We start from the raw sequence: 20071 nt of genomic DNA on the forward strand, positions 1-20071 counted from the left end.
AGTCATGGAATGTGTAGTTTAATGGGGGAAATCAGCCAAGAAAGAGGTGATTCTATCCATAGACTGTAACCAAGTGGTTTATACCCCAGCTCCAGACTGAACAGCAATAAGTGGACCTAAAACAATTTTGAATGAAAGCAAGCCATGACTGCCTAAATATGAAGCTAAGAAAGAGCAGCATGTTCGTTCAAATAAATCTCTGAATATTGACTGTCTTGCAGGCCACTGGTCCTCATGACCATGAAAAATATTACTACTTCTGGGCATTTAGGGAATTAAAATTTATTTCAGACTGTAATGTTCAAATAAGCAACCAACAAATTTGATCTTAGTTGGTTTGAAAAATGATTCCATTTACTGCTATAACATTTGCAGGAGAGAAATATCATTTCTCTTGGACATTATTTAATTCAGTGTCTTATTCCACTATAAATACTTATTAAACACCTAAAAACTACCTCAAACCAGGGACAGTCAATACTGTCACATTTACAACCTTGCCTGATTTTTTTTTTTTTTGTTCTAATCTCAAGACACTTCAGCTCTTTAATAGCTACACTTGAGAGCAGAAAACCAAATAAAAATGATCTACCTTCGACAACTAAGAAAACAGGCATGATAAATAATTAGGTAGCATTTGGCCCACATGATGTTCTTTCAACTATTTGTTAAAAAACAATCAGTACCCAGCTTCTTGAAATTGGAACATAGTACATATTTGTGTGGAGAATTTACTACCAGTAAATTTTCCATGTTTATCTCATCTCACTATCCTCTCAAATTGAGGCAATAAGAACATCTCATAGCAATAAGAACATCAGTCCAACTTGGTAAGATAAACCTTAAAAAAGTGATTACAACAAAAAAGGTGCATCACCTCATGGGAGCAGTAGAACCAAGCTCCTTGATTCTCACAAGATTAATCAGCATTAAAAACTAAAAGAAACAACAACAAAAACACAAAATAAAATAATAAAAAACACACACCTATAAGCCGAAGTTAGATGTTGCCTAAAAAAAAAACTTCCTAGAACCACTTCCCCTTACTTTGTGTGACTTTCACCCATATCATTCAGTTTCGATAATCCCTTCCCACATTCTCATAAAACCCTGAAAGGCAAGGGAAAAGTAAAGCAATGAGATTACATTTTACAGCATTAGGCTACTTAATTCTCATGTTTCTCTTTATCCAATTTATTTCAAATTCTGGGCCTGAATTGAATGACTAATAATTGCTTCCAGCTTCCTAAAGTGGTTCAACTAGGTTCATGTGAGGCTTGCTAGAGACAGCAAGTAGAATTTACATTAGTAAGAGAAAGTAAAAGAGAAGAAACTATATCAGTGAAAGAAAAAAGTTTGAGCAATAGATTGGGAAAAGTAAACTATAAATAAGGTCTGAGTGGGGTAATGTATGGAGATAAGTTTTGGGGGTTCAGGAAGTATGTTTTAACTTACCAAATGAAGTTGAGATCTGAGGAAATTATGACATCACAAGTACTGATACTCCAAAGACATTTGTTACATGAGTCAGAGGCCACATGGAAGGAGTAGGTTATGAAAGAATGTTGGTAGAATCAAATAGTTGGGAGGTTGAATGGGACTTCAGAAATATTAGAAACCAATTAGCTTAACCTTATTTTATTTTATTTTAAATTTATTTAAATTGATTTTTTACAGAGAGGAAGAGAGAGGTTTAGAGAGTTAGAAACATCGAAGAGAGAGAAACATCGATCAGCTGCCTCTTGCACACCGCCTACTGGGGATGTGCCCACAACCAAGGCACATGCCCTTGAACAGAATCGAACCTGGGACCTTTCAGTTCGCAGGCCGATGTTCTATCCTCTGAGCCAAACCGGTTTCGACAGCTTAACCTTATTTTAAAGAGGAAGTCAAGAGAAGCTAAATAACTGGTACCAGTTCACACTTCTCAAGCACAGCAGCAAGATGGAAATGGGTGTCCTGACCCCTGTCCACCCCATATCACACCCCCTGCTCCTGCCTTGGCATGTGTGACCTTACCTTCTTACAGGTCAGCATCCTTCTTATCCTCATTCTCCACATCTTCAAAATCAAATTATGAGGCCAAATGAAAGACAAAGCCAGAGACCTCCATAAGCTTCCCTTCTACTTTAGTTCTACTAGTATAGCACTTCCCCTGCCAACTAACACAACACTTAATACAGCCCTTCTGCATCAGCCTATCAGAATCTGGCAACTGTTTTTACTAATTCGTTAAGAAAGAAAACAGGCTTGGCTGGCATGGCTCACCAGTTGAGTGTCGATCTATGAACTAGGAGGTCATGGTTCAATTCCCAGTCAGGTCACCTGTCTGGGTTGTGGGTTCGATCCCCAGTGTGGGGCGTGCAGGAGGCAGTAGATCAATGATTCTCATCATTGATGTTTCCATCTCTCCTGCCCTCTCTCTTCCTCTCTGAAATAAAAATATATATGTTAAAAAAAGAAAGAAAGCAGGTTGCACTTGCACTTGCCTACTCAAAGAACAAGTTGCAGTGATTAAGGCCTTTTTCTAGTGAGCAGTATCAAGGATTGTGTGGAAATGTGTTGAATGTTGGTAACAAACTAGAAGACTCTTAAAGGGAAAAGAAGCTGTGGTGAAGCTAAAAGAAAGAAGAGAGCAGTGGGTATGTGATCTTTCAATGATCAATTCAAGAACCTTTCCCTGAGTCCTGGGCTTACATCCTACTCTGCTCCTTCAAGAAGCTTGACCTCAATAACTGATATAAGCTCCCTCCTCAGCTTCCTTGCCTGGAAACTGGGAATAAGAAAAATACTTTATGGGTTGTTAAGAGCATTAAATAAACTAATATCTGTTTGACACCCTCATCAATGCCTGACACATAGTAAGTACTATATGATACATTTTCATAGGAAAGAAACTACTTTCTTAGGGATGTCAACCAGCATCCAAAAAAATTTTTTTTTAACTCTGTCAGTATGAAACAGGTATTTACTGAGAGCTAGAACATGAAGGTGCCCCTCCCCTACATGTGCACTTGGGCAGAAGGGCCATTTGGTCTGAACAGGATTGTTCACTATAGAAAGACCTACTAAATATGCCTCGCCACGCCACATGTGTGCCACGAGTGAATGGAGTTCCAAAAAAAATTCTTTTAAGGGACCCCTTGGGGTGTTTCAGGGCAAGTGCTCTCTGGATTGTTTTTTTCCATCATCTGAAAAGAGTAATTAGCTTAAAGTTTTCCCAGGTCACCACTGTAAAAGGTGACAGAGTTCACCCTGTTCTTTATTGCTTTTCCTATGTCCCACGATGATTTTTAAATCAACTCAATCACTCCAGGGAGGGGAAAAAAATCCATAAATTTGGATTCTCTAAAGAAAATCCTTGCCCTAGCCAGTTTTGCTCAGTGGAAAGAGCATCAGTCTGTGGACTGAAGGGTCTCGGGTTTGATCCCAGTTAAGGGCACATGCCCAGGGTGCAGGCTTGATCCCCAGTGTGGGGCGAGCAGGAGGTAACCTATCAATGATTCTTTCTTAACATTGATGTTTCTATCTCTCTCTCCCTTCCTCTCTGAAATCAATAAAAATATATTTTTAAAAATCTTTTTCTCAAGAGCCTATTGATAGACACTGATGATGAGACTGCATATGCAGTCCCTTAGCCCTGTTATGCTGATGAACAAAAAATGTAAGAGGGAAAAGGAAAGGCTGGGGCTTACTTGTGAAGCTGGAGAGGAGAGCTGGGGGAAAGCAGGCATTGTTTAAGGTAAAGATATCCTGGGACAAGTTTTTGAAGGATTTTGAGCTTTTCCAAAATGAATAATATGATGTCCCCTGTGAATAATCGCTGCACAAGCCATGAAATCCATGCAGAAAGCATTTTATTGTGGCGGAAGTTGATCATAATAAACATTTTAGATGAAGGTCTGGATTCTAATAAACCATACGTACTTATTGCTGCCCATATGCTCCTGCTTCCCAAGTCATTAAACTAGACAGCCATTGGCTGTGTTGTTACTGGGTATCTTTTTTTTTTTTTTTTTCCTTCCTTAAGTTTTTTTTTTAAATTAAAAAAAATATATATTTTACTGATTTTTTACAGAGAGGAAGAGAGAGGGATAGAGAGTTAGAAACATCGATGAGAGAATTATCGATCAGCTGCCTCTTGCACAACCCCTACTGGGGATGTGCCCGCAAACAAGGTACATGCCCTTGACCAGAATCAAACCTGGGACCTTTCAGTCTGCAGGCTGACACTATATCCACTGAGCCAAACCGGTTTTGGCCCTTTCTTAAGTTTTTAAAGTAAAATTTATTTTGAGACTAATATTTCAAACAAACAATGAAGTTTCAGGTATCATTTCCCCCCTTTTCTTTCAGGTATCATTTTTAATTATTTTTTTAAATGTAAAGGATGCAATATAAAAATTAGGAAATGTGAGGATTTACCTAAAATAAAATGAAGGTAGATAAGAAGAGCACCCATAATGGGAAAAAAAAACTAGCATTTTTTTAGTGTCATTCTTGTCCTAAGTAGATACCATCCTAGATTCTTTAGGCAAGTTTTCTTGTACCTTAACTCCCTCATAACTCTAGAAGAAAGGTATCAGTGAGTTCATTTTATAGATTAGCAATGTCCAGTGCAGTTCTCTGCAGTAATGGAAATGTTCTATATCTGTGTCATCAATATAATAGATACTAGCCACGGGTGGCCTCTGAACAGTTAAAATGTGGCTAGTGTGACTGAGGTACGGAATTCTTAATTTTATTTAATTTGAATTAATAGCCATGTGTAGCTAGTGACTACTGTTTGGACATTGATGGAGATGTTAATACTGAGGTTCAAAGAAATTAGGTCAATTCTAAGATTAAACAACAATTTATTGGCAAAACCAAAATTTGGACTAGATCAATCTGATTCTAAAGGTTCATTCTTTTCATTAAGTAAAAAAAAAAACAAACAAAAAAAACCAACTATGGTATTTTAAAATAGTTCTCTTTCACATTGAAACATCAGAATGGGGGCTGAATAAATCACCTGGTTACCGTTACCAAATGGCTATTGAAGTTATTATAGAAGGAATTTACAGAGAATAGAAAGGACATAAAGATTATGAGTCCTGATTTTATCAGTAATGATTTCTTGAAGTTAATACTCACATGAGTTAGTCATTTTAAGAGAGAAAAAATGGAAACAAATGTAAATTCATTAAAATCACAAAGGAGAAAGGAAGCTAGGCATTGCCACAACTATGAGCCTATTCTTGAACACAGCTGAGGTGAAAACAAAGTCACTTAATGTCTATGAGTGAGTGTCTGCATGTATAAAATAGAAAAAATAATTAACTCAGAAGGATTGCACTAGGAATTAAAAGTGCTAATAGTCCTAACGCAGTGCCTTCTTGATTCACCACAGATTCAGCGTGTAGTTGCAGGAATCATCGGGTGGGAGAGAGGTGTCACAGTCCCACAGTTCTGAAATATATTCGCTATTGCCTCCACTTCGTACACCATTTTAATTTGGTGTTTAAACAAGTGCACATAGCACTGCTGTCATTTTCAACACTTTAAAAAGTATCATGAAATATTTTGAAAAAATGTTCTAACAGTTCCTAGAATCTACAGCTGGAGAGGAAAGGTTACAATGTTCATGCACAGAACAGTTATGTAGCAGCTGCAGTTCGGGGCCTTTAAAAACTGAAACCTTATGTTAACATAGACATGCTCTAACATTCTCTAGGCAAAGGCTACTACACTTCATATTCTAAATAGGACATGTGGGACTGAGATTTTAACCACAAATTACCATTTTTATGCTGGAGAGAGAAGAAAGAAAATGCTTTTCAGAAATATAAACATGGAACATAAATGATATGTGTAGAAAGAGACCAGGGTTTAAAAAGACCATATGAAGTTTATAGCACCCCAAGTCCAATAAATGCACATGACCCTGCAGTTTTTGTTTGTTTTTTTTAAAAAAATACAAAACAGAGAGGCTGAAAAAATTGAACTCTTTGAAAAGGGGGCAAAAAAGAAATTATTTTGATTTTAGAGAAACCAAATAAGATATTTCAGCTGCAACTCATTTAAATAAAATTCCTAGATAAATTTCTCAACAGTTGTATAAAATTCAACTCTATTCTGTGTGCTCTCAGGCTCTGAAAGCATACCAATACTAAGTGTTCTCTTTGAAACTCCCAAAAGTCCAAACTTTACATGAGCAACTAATATATTTTACATCAGAATAGACCTACGGGCGGCAAACTCATTAGCCAACAGAGCCAAATATCAACAGTACAATTGACGTTTCTTTTGAGAGCCAAATTTTTTAAACTTAAACTTCTTCTAACGCCATTTCTTCAAAATAGACTCGCCCAGGCCATGGTATTTTGTGAAAGAGCCACACTCAAGGGGCCAAAGAGCCACATGTGGCTCGCGAGCCGCAGTTTGCTGACCACTGGAATAAACAAAGAGAGCATCAGCACACTGAATGTTATCAAGATCAAAGAAAAAAGAATCTCAGAGTTCCATTATCCACTAAGGTGGTTCAATGATTAAGTCAAATTTACTGTTCCTTTTGTTTTACAGAGAAATTTGAGATGATGCTAGATTTGAGAGGACAGGTGGGTGTTAAGGGAAGCAAGGGAAATGCCATAAGAACTGAACTTTATGATTGCCTACATTTTCCATTTAATTTAATGTGATAACAACCTCCCACACCAATTTCAAAATTGGTACTAATTTGAGAAAACTGGGTAAATTTCATGGGGTTTAGAAGTGAAACCAGATTACTTTTTATCAATTGTTTTATTATGACTTAAAGTGATAAGGAGTTTGTAAGGTAAAAGAGGGAATTCTCCAAATTGATCATTAATTCATCACTTTCCGCTGTTATTTTTCCCTGTGTCATTTCTTGATCATTTATCATACAGCCAACAGACACTTGATCTCTGTCTTTTGTTGTTAATCCTCACCCAAGGATATGTGTCCACTGATTTTTAGAGAGAGCGGAAGGTGAAGAGAAAGTGAAAGAAAGAAACATCAGTACATCAATTGGTAGCCTCCTGCAGGGCCTGGGATCAAACCTGCAATCTAGGTACATGTGCCCTTGACCAGAATCAAACCTTGAACCCTCCAGTCCACAAGCTGGTGCTCTATCCACTGAGCCAAACTGGCGAGGGTGACCTCTTTCTTCCTTTCTCTGTTTTTCTCATTCTGTCTTTCACGCGTATATACTCATATACAAAATAGCACACCCCTTCAGAAAACAAGCTACTTTGCTATTTCTGAATTCACTTGTACATACAAACCTCATTGTCATGATTATCCTAATGTTTTGGGTAAGTCTAGCTGTGGCCTTCAGCCTTAGGTGAAGGCTTTCATTGGCTTCCATGAAAACAAGATGAGGTGGCCCTTTTCCTGTGCTGAAAAGGCACCATCCAGAGAGCACTGTGCACTGTTTGCCATTGAATTAAATTAACCTGTGGAGTTTGACATTTAGGAGTGAAGGAAGGTGGAAGGACTGATATCTGCTCATGCTCCCATCAGTGTTTCCTCATGCATTTTAAAGGGACAGGATCGTTAAAGGGCACGTTGAGACATCTAGTGTTCCATGGTAGCCACTGCAGAATCTTCACTGGATTGAGGTCTATGGGGTGATTTGATTGTGGTCTAGTTGTTTAATTCTGAGCCTGAGTCTCAATCCTTCTCACTGATTATGGGAGCTAACTCATACCCATTAAATGCATGGCTTTGTTTCGTACATTATAAGCAAAAGAAAACAAACAAACAGAAAAGTATCTGTAATAATGGGGAGGTAGAGAGGTTTACCATTTAAGCACTTGGGTCTAGACCCAGACTTAGATTCAAGTCCCTGCCCCTCACTTTACTGAGCCTCTCTCTTTATTTGTACAGTAGGTATAATGATATCTCAAAGGATGGTGCCTGGCAGTTAGGAAGTGATCAGTACCTGGAAGTTTTTGTTACTGGGTAAGACGGTAAAGGTTGGATGTGGGCTTGGTAATTATGTCATTCCATTCATAAGATACAATTACTTGGAACCTGATGCTATGTCCTTCCCATCCACTTAGGCCAATTCAGTCAGAAGAGTTCAGAGCTCCAGAGGTGAGAGGGAGATTGTGATGATCTTTGGAAATCAGAATCACTAAGAAGAAGTCAAAGTTTGTGTTTTAAAAACTGGCAAGCAAAATCCTACTTCCAGGATTTGTGCAACCAATAATAATCATAATGACTGCTTTTCTTTTTCTTTCTTTTTTTTTTTTTTTTTTTTTCAATCTCAGGTCACACCATTTTTAGTGGGGTTTCTATCTCACCCATGTCCCATGTTTACAGACACTTTATATACCATCCTCTATGGGGAGAATCCTCTCAAATGTGATCTTTGGGAAATTTCACTTCTAAGAAATTAGGCTGCATTTGCTCTCCAGTATGTCCATCTTCAGTGCCTTTGGCATTTCTGGATCAAATGCGTTGGGAACTGAGGGGCATGGCTAATGGTAGCTTCTTGTTTGGTGGATACAAGAAACTTTCCTGCCGAAACTGGTTTGGCTCAGTGGATAGAGCGTCAGCCTGTGGACTGAAAGGTCCCAGGTTCGATTCCAGTCAAGGGCATGTACCTTGGTTGCGGGCACATCCCCAGTAGGGGGTATGCAGGCGGCAGCTGATGGATGTTTCTCTCTATCCCTCTTCCTTCCTCTCTGTAAAAAATCAATACAATATATTAAAAAAATTTTCCTTTAAGTGTAACTTTATAATATTCAGCTCTAAATGGGGATTCTGGGGTGACTGTTTACCATACACAGATGCCACTGAGGGCAATTCACACGGTTGGTGCATTTGAATGCTGCCTGAAAAGTGATGCTTAGGGTTGCCAGATTTAGTAAATAACATAAAGGACAACCAGATAGATTTGAATATGAGGAAAACAACAAGTGATTTTTCACTCTAAGTTCATCCTATGGACTATTTAGCAACCTCGGGACCTGAATGGAAACTGACTAAGCACTGGGTTGAGTATTTCAGGAGTTTTGTAGGTCACCCAGAATGGTCCACAGAATTTGCTTGCACAGGTGTACAGGATAATCACCTAAACAGAACCCCTCTACACGATAGTCTGGCTGACATTCACCCAAGAGGCATCAAGACTAGCACTGGTTGTTTGAACATTAAAATACATACTGGTTGGTAAACAGATGCTGCCCTCAATATCTCTAGTGTCTAGCCCCACATCCTGCCATTTCCCCAAGGATGTCCAGGACCTTTTCACAATTTAGTGATTGAAAGACAAATATCACAACATGGATGGCTCTGAGGCATATGCTATGCTAAGTGAAATAAGTCAGACAGAGAAAGACAATACTATATGTTCTCACTCATATGTGGAATCTAAAAACACACACACACACACACATACACACACACAAATCAAACAAACAAACAAACAAACAAACAAACAAAAACTGAGCTCACAGAAACAGAGAACAGTTAGGTGGTTGCCAGAGGTGGGAGATGGGGGGTAAGGGAAATGGGTGAAGGCAGTCAAAAGATACAGACTTCTGGTTATGTGATTAATAAGTTCTGAGAATCTAATGCATAGTATTGTTACTACAGTTAATAATACTGTGTTACATTGTTAAACGTTGCTAGGAGAGTAGATCTTAAAAGTTCTCATCACAAGAAAAGAATTTGGTAATTGAGGTGATGGATGTTAACTAAATATACTGTGGTGATCATTTTGTAATATACACATATATAAAATCATTATGGTGTACACCTTAAACTTATACAATGTTATATGTCAATTATACCTCAATAAACTGGCAGGGGGGACTGCACTGGAGAAGCAGAAAGCAGTGGTGGGTGCCTTCAAATAGAGTTAGGAAACTACAAATTTTGGTCTTACTATCAGAGATGTGACATTATTTCTCATATAAGAACGAAGATTCACATTGGGAATATTGAAAGGTTATTTGTTTCCTTTAAATAAACTAATTTCCATTCTAAATATCATTACTCCGGTTGATTTATGTTCCTATAATAGAATCAGGAAAACCAATATTTTAACTAAAAGGAACTTTGTTTCATCTGTTCCTGGTCCTCACCATTCTGTTAAAACACATTTGATAAAAACAAAACAACAAAAAGAACACACATACAACAAAACAAACCAACAAACAAACAAAACCCTGAAGCCCACAGAAATGCAGCAATGCCCAGGGTGCCATGGCTAGTTAGTGATTGAGCTAAGAGGAGAAGTGAGAGAGACCTTCAACTCCTGGTCTAGAGCAGGGGTCGGTCCACTTCCTGTTTCTGAGTGGCCTGGAAGCTAAGAGTGACCTTTATATTTTTCTTAATTTAAAAAAATTGACTGTTATTGTCTTAAATATTGATATTCTAAGTGAGATTTTCCATTTGGAAGGGTTCTAGTGACTTGGTAAAAGTTTATATCCTGTTAATAATCAGCACACCAGCTTACAAGGACAGGTTTCTCCAGGGAGACTTTGAACACTCGGTCAGGGAGGTGTTTATGACTGATATTGTGATCGGCCTTACAGCTTTGACAGGACTGCTCTGTTATGCATTGCCACCATCAGAAAGTTCCTTTCCCAGTCTTTTCCTGTGGATGTGCTGCCACTTATTAGTATGCAGGGCGATAGCTAAACCTTAATAATCAGTGGGAGTCTGGCATCCACCAATCAAAATCGTAACTGGAAGGGGGGCTGGTGCTACTATGAAGACCCTTTCTTTAGCTTTGTTTTTTTTTTTCCTATAAAAAGCCGAGAGGCGATAAGAGTCAAATGGTACTGAGGGGAAAGGGCTTGGAGGTGAGGAGCCTTAGGGCCCAAAGTGTAAAGAAAAGATAATGTAGAAAATAATCTTTAAAAAATTATCCTAATTTGTAAAAATTATAATTAATAGCAGACTAAGAAACATATAAATATATTTTATTATAATGTATATAATATGTTAATTATGTTTTATAAATGCACATATTTGCCACAAAAGGCTAGTTCAGGAAATAATGCAATGATATGTATCAAAAGCCTAAAAATACTCAGAAGAGAAAGGGCATAGGATAAATTATATGTGTGATAGTGCTATTTACTTCCATATTATAGTATACTATTCCAAAATTGGAAAGAACTTCAACATCCAATAATAGAGAGTAATTAAATAAATTTTGGGATATGATATAGTGGGACAATATACAGTCATTTAAGATACATCTAGAAAGAATCTGAAGCAACATGGGTAAGCAATGTAAAAGTGATTGATAGAGAAAAAAAGAAAGAGAGAAAGAAGGATATAAAATCTATGTTTATATGTCAAAAAAATTCCTTACTGAACATAAATAATACATAGTAAAAAGCACAAAAAATTATCAAATTTTAACACTATTCTTGGCTATTGAGATTACAGATTATTTCTTTTCTTTCCATTTAAATACATATTTCAAGTTTTCTAAAAGGGTTGGGTAAGATTCTTATAACTAAAAATAAACTAAGTAAAATGAAGAAATAATTTAATTCACAAGGGAGAAGGCAAACCTATTTAGCCAGCGCCTAAAAAAACACACACATAAACACAGAATTTTTTAAAAACACACACAAAAAATAAGTCTTTCAGAATCCGTTTCTGAACTTCCATGTTCTAGGCCTTCTGCAGCAGCAAGCTGCACTGAGAAATCTGACCAGGAGATGTCACTGTTCCACTTCTTACTTGGAGCACATCTCAAGATACACAATTGTACTCTTTCAGAGGGACAAAACAAACTACCAATTCCCATGTCACCTCATGAAGGGTTGTAGATTTTCCATCTTTCAGTTCCATTCCAAACCTCCTTTTACAATAACTGGGATGTCAAGTGCTTTTCTAAAAAACATACTGTGACTAAGGTTTTATAGTTATAATACAAGGTTCTATTGTTGGTTGCTTGAAAAAACCCATCACCCATATGAACATCACAGACCTAACCCACACTCGTCAAACACATACTTCCAGGCCTGAAAGTAATGAATTGAGAAGTATTCAAGATTGTCAATAGGCATGAGAGTTAACGGGGGAAATAAGTGCTCTCTGGATTTCCAATGCTCAAGTCCGTCTCTGACAGGAAACTGGGAGGTAAAGGGGGTGAAGAAGGGTGGTGAGAATGGGGCAGTTGGTCAATTCTGTCAGGTCACTACAATGTGGAAGTAGCTAAAACTGAGCCCCCTGCTTTGTATAGGGTCGTCAGTGCTTCTGTGTCAATGAATACAAGAATGACTGAGAAAGAAGAAGGCTGTATTTTTAAAATGGGTCATCTTGCATTCTGCAGATTTCCTGCCAACCAGATCACCTGTTTTTTGGGTAGCTGAAGAGAGAAGAAAAAAAAAAAGGTTTAGGAATATGCAAGAAAGGCAGACTATTTGGGTTTCACTGGAAAATCCAGAGCCTATCAGTCAGCTAACATATGTCCTCACCTTTTAAGAAAAAATGATATTAAGAGATGAACAGCATCAAATGATCATTCCCACAATGAGGTTTAGGCAGCTGAGCTGATGTGAACAGAGGACTTGAAAGGCTCAGATAAAGTGTAAACACAGTTACTTTCTAGCACATAAACTTCGGATAACCAGGATCTGTTTTCTGCCATCAGTTGATTTTTAGACAATGACAGTCCCCCCCCACACACACACACACACTCACACACACACACACACACACACACACACACACACACACAATGAAGCTTCAGCAGCTTTATGAGCATGACTTACATTAAATGCATATTAAATGAATCTATGCTGACTGCAAAGAATCACAGCACAATCACAATATTTCTACTTACATGGAGATCCAAGTGCAATTCACTTCTGTTTGTCTTCTCTCTCTCCTCAAGGAGCAGAAAGGGACAGGCTGGTCCAGCTCTATGGCCCAGGACCCACGCACCTCCATCCCTGACGGTAAGGTCCTTAGTGGCTGACTGCTCATTGAAGCAGTCCCGGGGAAAGCTCTCGGAGGAGATGCCTAGACAAATACAGAGAAGACTTTCAGTGACACAGTGGCCAGAAAAACATCAAGCCACCATGTTTGGGGACTCGTGTGGGCCATTTCATACTACCTTCCTTTCTGTAAGTTCTAGAATTTGCTTTCCTCAAAAGTGCTTTTCTTAATTACTCTTCTGAATCACACTAACAAAGAATTAAAATATGTGCCCTCATACCTGCTTAAAAAAATAAACCTATTAGCTCAAATCTATGCTCCCTATTCTTGCTTACCAATCTTGCTATGCATAACATTCTCTTTCAGGATTGAATCAGGGAATGAGGTGGAGGACAGAGGCCGCCAGAAGGCTGGGTTGTTGGCTTTGTTACTACAAGCTGTCACATGAGCCACGTCACTAGTGTGTGTGTCTTCTGGGTTAGGAACTACCCAGTGCTCATCTTCATTGTGGGGGATGGAATCATGAGTGGTGCATGTTGGCAGTTGGTCAGCTTGTTGAATGTGTGAGGCTGCCTGAGTGAACTACATGGAACTGAACTCACTTTTCTCATCCCCAGAATGAGGGTGTTCTGCTAGTTCATATCTATCTGCTAGGATGAGAATAGGCAAGTGTGTGCCAGGCACTGTTCTCAGCCCTGTGCTTTAATTTTTTTTTAAAAGGACTCTATTGGCAGGTATCGTTAGTGTTCCAGTTTTAGAAGAAGAAACTGAATCACAAAGATCATACAGTCAGAAAATGGAAAAGCCAGAAATTGAACCCAGGCAGCTAAATGCTAGAGGCCATGCTCTCAAAGACCAGACTATATGGCCTCTGCCTGGCATTCTTGTGATGACAATGTGTGTTCTAACACAAAAGGACTTTGTGGTTGAATAAGTGTGAGAAAAGTGGCATGTCTTATCCCTTGACCTATGATTCATGTTAGCATATTACAGACCTTGAGTGTCCTTTAGTAAATAAATTTAGCTCTGTATAATAGTATTTCCACACTCATCTGACCACAGAATCCGTTTAAAGGGGCACCCAATAACCTTGTTGAAAGCCATTAGCGTTCCAATGGAACACAGTTTGGGAAAAACTAAGTTAGATCTCTAAAGTTCCATCTGACTCTCAAGTTCCTGGCCCTCTTTTAATTCCTGGTAAGCAACCCTGGCAAAATATTATGCAACTAGGCAGAAGTTAAGGGTTTAGGCTCAGTCTACTTTCACAATAGAGATCAGCATTGGATATATGATAGGGTGTTTATTACACATAATCCTTGTAAGAACGTCTCTTTGGCAGTGGCCCAAAGCCAGCCAATGACTTCCGCCATGCTGCAAGCCTGACTTACCAGTGACCCGAGCTGAGAGTAAGCAAGCTAACAGAGGAATCATGGGGTGAAATGTTTCTCCTTTCCATGAGAATGGCATTTTAGAAAAAAACAGTATTTAAAAACGGCCAAGATTTTGCTTGTTGTTTGCTTGTCCAGTCAGCTGATTTCCAAACACCTCAGAGTGAAAGGTGAGGCAGGTCCCAGCGTCTCTACAGTTGCCCTCTGGCAGGCTGCCCATAGAACAATCTCTGTGGAGACTGAGAACGTGGGAGTCCAGGGCCTCAGGTGTTTACTCTGCTGACATAGGGTGTCCAGATTATTATAACTAAGCTCTTCCTTTCTCTGTGCCAGATGTCCTACAGAGTTGTTTCAGTCACCTGGCCTCACCCTCTCCATATGCTCCTTAGTACCTACACTCTCCAGAGCATTTGCTTTGGCTCTCCTGTTAGTGCCCCCACTCTGGCTCTAAGAAGAGCACTCTGCTAAGCACCTTCCCTTAATCTTCATGGTGACCCCGAGAGGAAGGTTGCTGGCCATGCTTTCATAGACGAAGAGATTCAAGCCCAGAGCCTTTTTAGCTGCCATTTATATGGCTCATCACTCTCCCAGAATATTTCTGCTCATATTTGGCAAAAAATGAGAGAACAGACCTTGTTAAATATATGGTATACTCTCACCACACTATGTTATCTTCAGAAATTAATTACTAGCCCTATTTTTCATTTTATGGCCCTCCACTTTTCATTTTTATTTTGGAATAGCTGCCGGCTTTGAGTAAAGTTTATACTGCTTAATAAAACGACATAAAGCATAATATATACATCACAGAGAACATAATGTACAACACCTAAGTTAGACACCCAGATCATCAAAGGCACATTGTCTGGTGAGCAGAAGTTCATCATTTGGGTTTAAGAGAGTGGTTAATTCCCACGATAACTAGGATCTGTGTCCTTAGAGAAAAGGCAGATGCACACACAAACTAGCTCGTACACCCTGAGGTGCTATCCGGCACAGCATTCATGAGGTGTGGAGTACAACCCAATCCACTCCTGTGCAGAGGAAAGACAGTGTGCAGTTCAGGTAGAAACAATACTAAGGGACTTTGTTTTAGAAATAGTTTTAATTTTAAAGAGCCAATTTCTCAGACCTAGTGTTTAACCAGACAAAATCCCTATGAAGGAAACATGCAAGGTAAAAATCATGGCGCACAGTAATTTTGGTGAGGATCAATTTGATAGCACAGGACCAAGGGCAAACGTAAGTAACATTAAAACATTATTCTTAAACGTCTGACAACGTAGGTTAAGACATGGGACAAATTCACCATTAGAAAGCACATAAACTTATAAAGTAAGTTTTTTAATGGAAATTTTAATAACACCAACACAAGTTTTTTTTTTTTAATAGTTAGAAATAAAGCACATGTCTATATTTATTAAAATGGGTAGTAGCCACACTCCTCTCTTCAACTGAATAAATTTAATAAAAAGAAGGAAAACTTACCTAATTTTAGGTAACTATATTTTGTCAAAAGTCAAATGTCATTTAATTTTCTGATACAGATTTTGAGGTATTTGATTTTCATTGAACATTTTGTAAAAAACTTACAAGTCTAATCAACCTAATCATGTATCTTTCCCTTTCATGTGCATATTGTGTATTTTTTTACTCAATATTTATTGCTTATTTTGCTTCTCAAAGACATCCCAACAGCTGGATGGACCACACATACACACACAGGTTAATTCCACAGCTGACCACAATTAATAACACACAGCACAGTCACAGTACGGTAAGGGCGACTTACCTTGGGACAACCTGGAAAGTCTGCTTGTCTCAACCATTCAAATGATGAGCTGCACTTCCTGATGCTAACCTATGACATCAGACTGGGGTTTTGCTGTCAATTATCAATGTAATGGAAGCAGAAAGAAAGGAAAGGTAATATGCCATTTACAACTGAAAGTAGTATCCTTACCTTATCTTTCCAAAATTGAATGTCTCTCTACCTATGGAGTATTGTTACCACTTCTTTACTCTCACCCTGTATGATTATTATGCACTCAAGGCCTTACCAGTTGTCTTGGTAGTTCCTCCCATTGGCCCATGGATATTGGACCTGGCCTCATGACCTGTTTTGGCCAAATTGAATGTGGGCATTGTGACACTGTGCCAATTCTGAGGAAAAGCCTTACTAGTAAGAAGCACTGTGTGTTTTTACACTCTGCTTTGTGTGTATGCCATCATTATTTGACAAGTCCATCCTAGGGAGTCTAGAATTAGACATGCAGAGCAGACCCAAACACAGTCTTACTGCCTGGAGCCAACCTGGGTCAAATCAAATGAACCTTAGCCAACTCCTAAGCCAATGAATGGGAACAATACATTTTGCTGTGAGCCATTGAGATTTGGGGTTCATTGTTGAAATAGCTGCCTAATACACTCTTTATCATCTGCCTCCACCAAAAGCACTACACTTTACCATTTCACTTGAGCAGGCTTAAAGACTACAGTAATCTAATTTGTACTAAAAACAATTATTCAATGTATCAGGTTTCAAAAAAAAAAAAAAATCAAGTGAATACTCATAGCATGCCCATTTCCTCATTCATAACAAGATTCACACACAAACTACATTTCATTTAAAAAAGTTAAACTTATTTATCAGGTAATGCTTTTAATTATCTAAAGAATTTATGTCCACATATATAAAGACATTTTCAAATAGAAGCTTGCAAACATACTATGTAATTTTACAAAATTACAGTGCCTTTTAGCCTTCCTTTTTTAATTTTTCTGTAATACCAAGCCCTCACTTGATAGCAATGAAGTAGTTATGCCTCCAAAAAGAAAAAAAGGAAATAAAGCCTGAAACTCTCAGGATTTTTTTGTTCCGATGCTGTAGTTCCCAAGGCTATTCATTACACTCGACTTAAAATAAATCCAAGAGGTGAAGTTTCCCCAACCGTGAAAATCAGAACTGATATGTAAATGTAGACAGGTTGTCTTACGTTATGTTATTCAAACATGTACTTACAGGCAAGAGAGACAGCAATCTAGATGTGTAGCTAATGGAAAGTGACTTTAAGTACTTGTAGGGAGGTGTGTGCCTGTGTGTGCAATTATTCATGTCTATATCAAGAAAGGCAGCAATTTGGCAAAAATACAGTCTCGTGGCTGGTTTCTGTCAATTAGGGGTCAGCTCTTTCTCATTCTATTGCCCTCATTTTTATTTCTAGTGATGTTAAATGATACAATCCCAGCTACGTAGATATAATTCTGAAAAAGCCTCTGATCTAGCCATCCCAGCCTCTAACTCTTCTTGCTAGAAGTATGTGGAAAGAGAAATTATGAGCAAGGGCATGTAGGTAGAAGGCTGACTTCCCCTGACTGGGATTGTATCATTTAACATCACTAGACATGAAAATGAGGGCAATAGTATGAGAAAGAGTTGATCCCAAAATGACAGAACTGGGGAGTAAGCTATGTCAATTTCAGAATCCTTGGGAAAAGCATCCATATCCACTAATAAATGCAATGTTGTCCATATTCAAATTCAAGTAAAATATAATAAAATTAGATCTGGAAGGAATTTTGCATATCTTTCCACCCACCTGCTCATTTTATAGTTGAGGGAACTGAAATCCAAGAAGATTGTGATATTTCCAACACAACCATCTAGTGGCAAAGGCAGAACTAAAATCCAGATTCCAGGGAAATCGTGCATGCTATTTAGAGAACATTATTGCCAATCCACAAATGGCGATACTGAGGTCTGAGAAAGAAGATGTCAAGGGTTGGACAGGTGGGTTCAGCTCCTGACTATGACCTTGGTTAATTGCTAGACCTTGGTGAAATTATTAAACCACCCTGAATATTTATGTCCTCATTAATAAAATGAAGATAATAAGAATATACCTATGCTCAAAATTGTGGGTTTTTTTTTTCAAGAACCTTTCCATGGGTGGGGGTAATGTATTCATGAGAGATACAAACAAATCCCTTTTTCAAATAAAGAAGCCTGAATGTACTGAGAGCATATTAGACAACACAGGCTGATGTTAAGAACTATTTTTTGCCAAAGAAGACAAAGAGAAAAATAATTAAACTTATAAGAGTTCTCAGTAGCACTGCACTGCAGCAGATTCCAAATCTGTTTGAGTCCTAAAAATAGAACTCACGTCATCAAATGCAATAGCTCCAAGTACATGGATGATAATCTTCAAAAAGAGCAGCTCTTCAGGGGCCTTCACAGACACCCTATGACAGTCAAACATGAGCCTGGAGCCATGAATGAAATTATTTATAGACATAGGTTTAAATGAAATCACATTTTAAAGAGGTATATGAATACATATTGTTATGATTATTATATTAACCTCTCTCCATGATAATTTCCCGTGAAGAATACAGATGATAGGCAGGAAGCAAATATTACTCAGGTCAGGACTCATTTACAGCAGTAGTTATACTGAGTATTTTAAACACCTGAAAAACAGGGGCATGTATTTAAAGTAGCACAAATGATGCTGAGTCACTCAACTTTAAACTGAATAAAAGGGAGGAGCAGATGCATCAAAGTATGGTTTGGTACAGAGAAGACCAAGAAAGAATCAAATTTGGAAGACTGCAGAATTCACTGAGATTTAAAAAAATATATATTTTATTGATTTTTTTTACAGAGAGGAAGGGAGAGGGATAGAGAGTTAGAAACAGCAATGAGAGAAACATCGATCAGCTGCCTCCTGTGCACGCCCTACTGAATATGTGCCCACAACCAAGGTACATGGCCTTGACCGGAATCAAACCTGGGACCCTTGATTCCACAGGCTAACGCTCTATCCACTGTACCAAACTGGTTAGGGCAGCATTTTTCCTTCTTATGTAATATTATTTTAGTTATTATGGGGATAGTTGAACCAATGGGGAAACTGACTCTTGAAGAGATATCACATAATCACTAATTATCTCAATATCTAAGAAGGTGTAACAAAATCTACAAAATACTAAGTCTTGGATAAAAAAAAAAATATCTACACTAATAAAAAGAAACATGCAAATTAACCATCATTCCACTATGCCCACCAACCAATCAGAGCAAGTATGCAAATAAACCCAACAAAGACGTGGTTAATTTGCATATGAAGACTTGGGAGTGAAGGCTGAAGACAGAATAGAAGGAAGAGGGAGACACAGCTGAAAGGGAGGCAGAGGCGGCTGTGGCAGCAGGAGGGAAAACACAGGGTGGGGCGGTGGCTGTGGGAGGGAAAGCATAGGGGGAGGCGGTGGCAGCAGGAGGGAAAGTGAGAGTGGGGGGCAGCAGCGGGGTGTGGGGGTTCGGGAGGGGTGGCAATAGCAGGAGGGAAGCCCGCTGGAAGTCCTGTTCTTGCAGGAATATTCCTGCAATGGGCCTTGTGTGTGTGTGTGTGTGTGTAATGACTTTTTAAAGAACTCCTTTTAAGAAAGAAATGATTTTAAAAGATTCACAAAGACCAAATATATATAACAAGATTAATAAAAATAAATAAAGGCACATATGTCAATATTAAGGATAAATATTTAAGAGATTAAGAACAAAATATGCCTTTGAATGTCCTTGCAAACAAAGCAAGAACATTTGGTTATTTCACTCCTATTATCAAAAGAAAGAAACAGTCCAGCTGGTGTGGCTCAGTTGGATGAGCATTACACCATGATAAGATAATCTGAGTCCCAGCACCATTATGTTGGTGAAATAGCACTAGAATATCACTGGCAATTGAAACTCAGGTCAGCAACCT

The 20071-nt window shown here is 38.4% G+C and overlaps 1 protein-coding gene across 3 annotated transcripts in view; it reads right to left on the reverse strand.

Annotated features, from left to right (window-relative positions):
• FMN1 (formin 1) overlaps positions 1–20071 on the reverse strand; it is a 368268-nt gene that overhangs the window by 275008 nt on the left and 73189 nt on the right. Inside the window, exons 1-2 of one of the 3 annotated variants that reach the window (XM_084890798.1) lie at positions 16099–16150; positions 12824–13002 (exon numbers count right to left, since the gene is read on the reverse strand). The exons of 1 other annotated variant lie outside the window; for it this stretch is intronic. In XM_084890798.1, the coding sequence (XP_084746924.1) occupies positions 12824–13002; positions 16099–16135 (216 nt within the window). In that variant the 5' untranslated portion in view covers positions 16136–16150. Of the gene's footprint in view, positions 1–12823; positions 13003–16098; positions 16151–20071 lie in introns of those variants that run through there. One more of the 3 variants, XM_084890795.1, reaches the window with a different exon arrangement.

Source organism: Pipistrellus hanaki (assembly GCF_964339955.1).
Source record: "Pipistrellus hanaki genome assembly, chromosome: 1".
Lineage (NCBI taxonomy): Eukaryota > Metazoa > Chordata > Mammalia > Chiroptera > Vespertilionidae > Pipistrellus > Pipistrellus hanaki.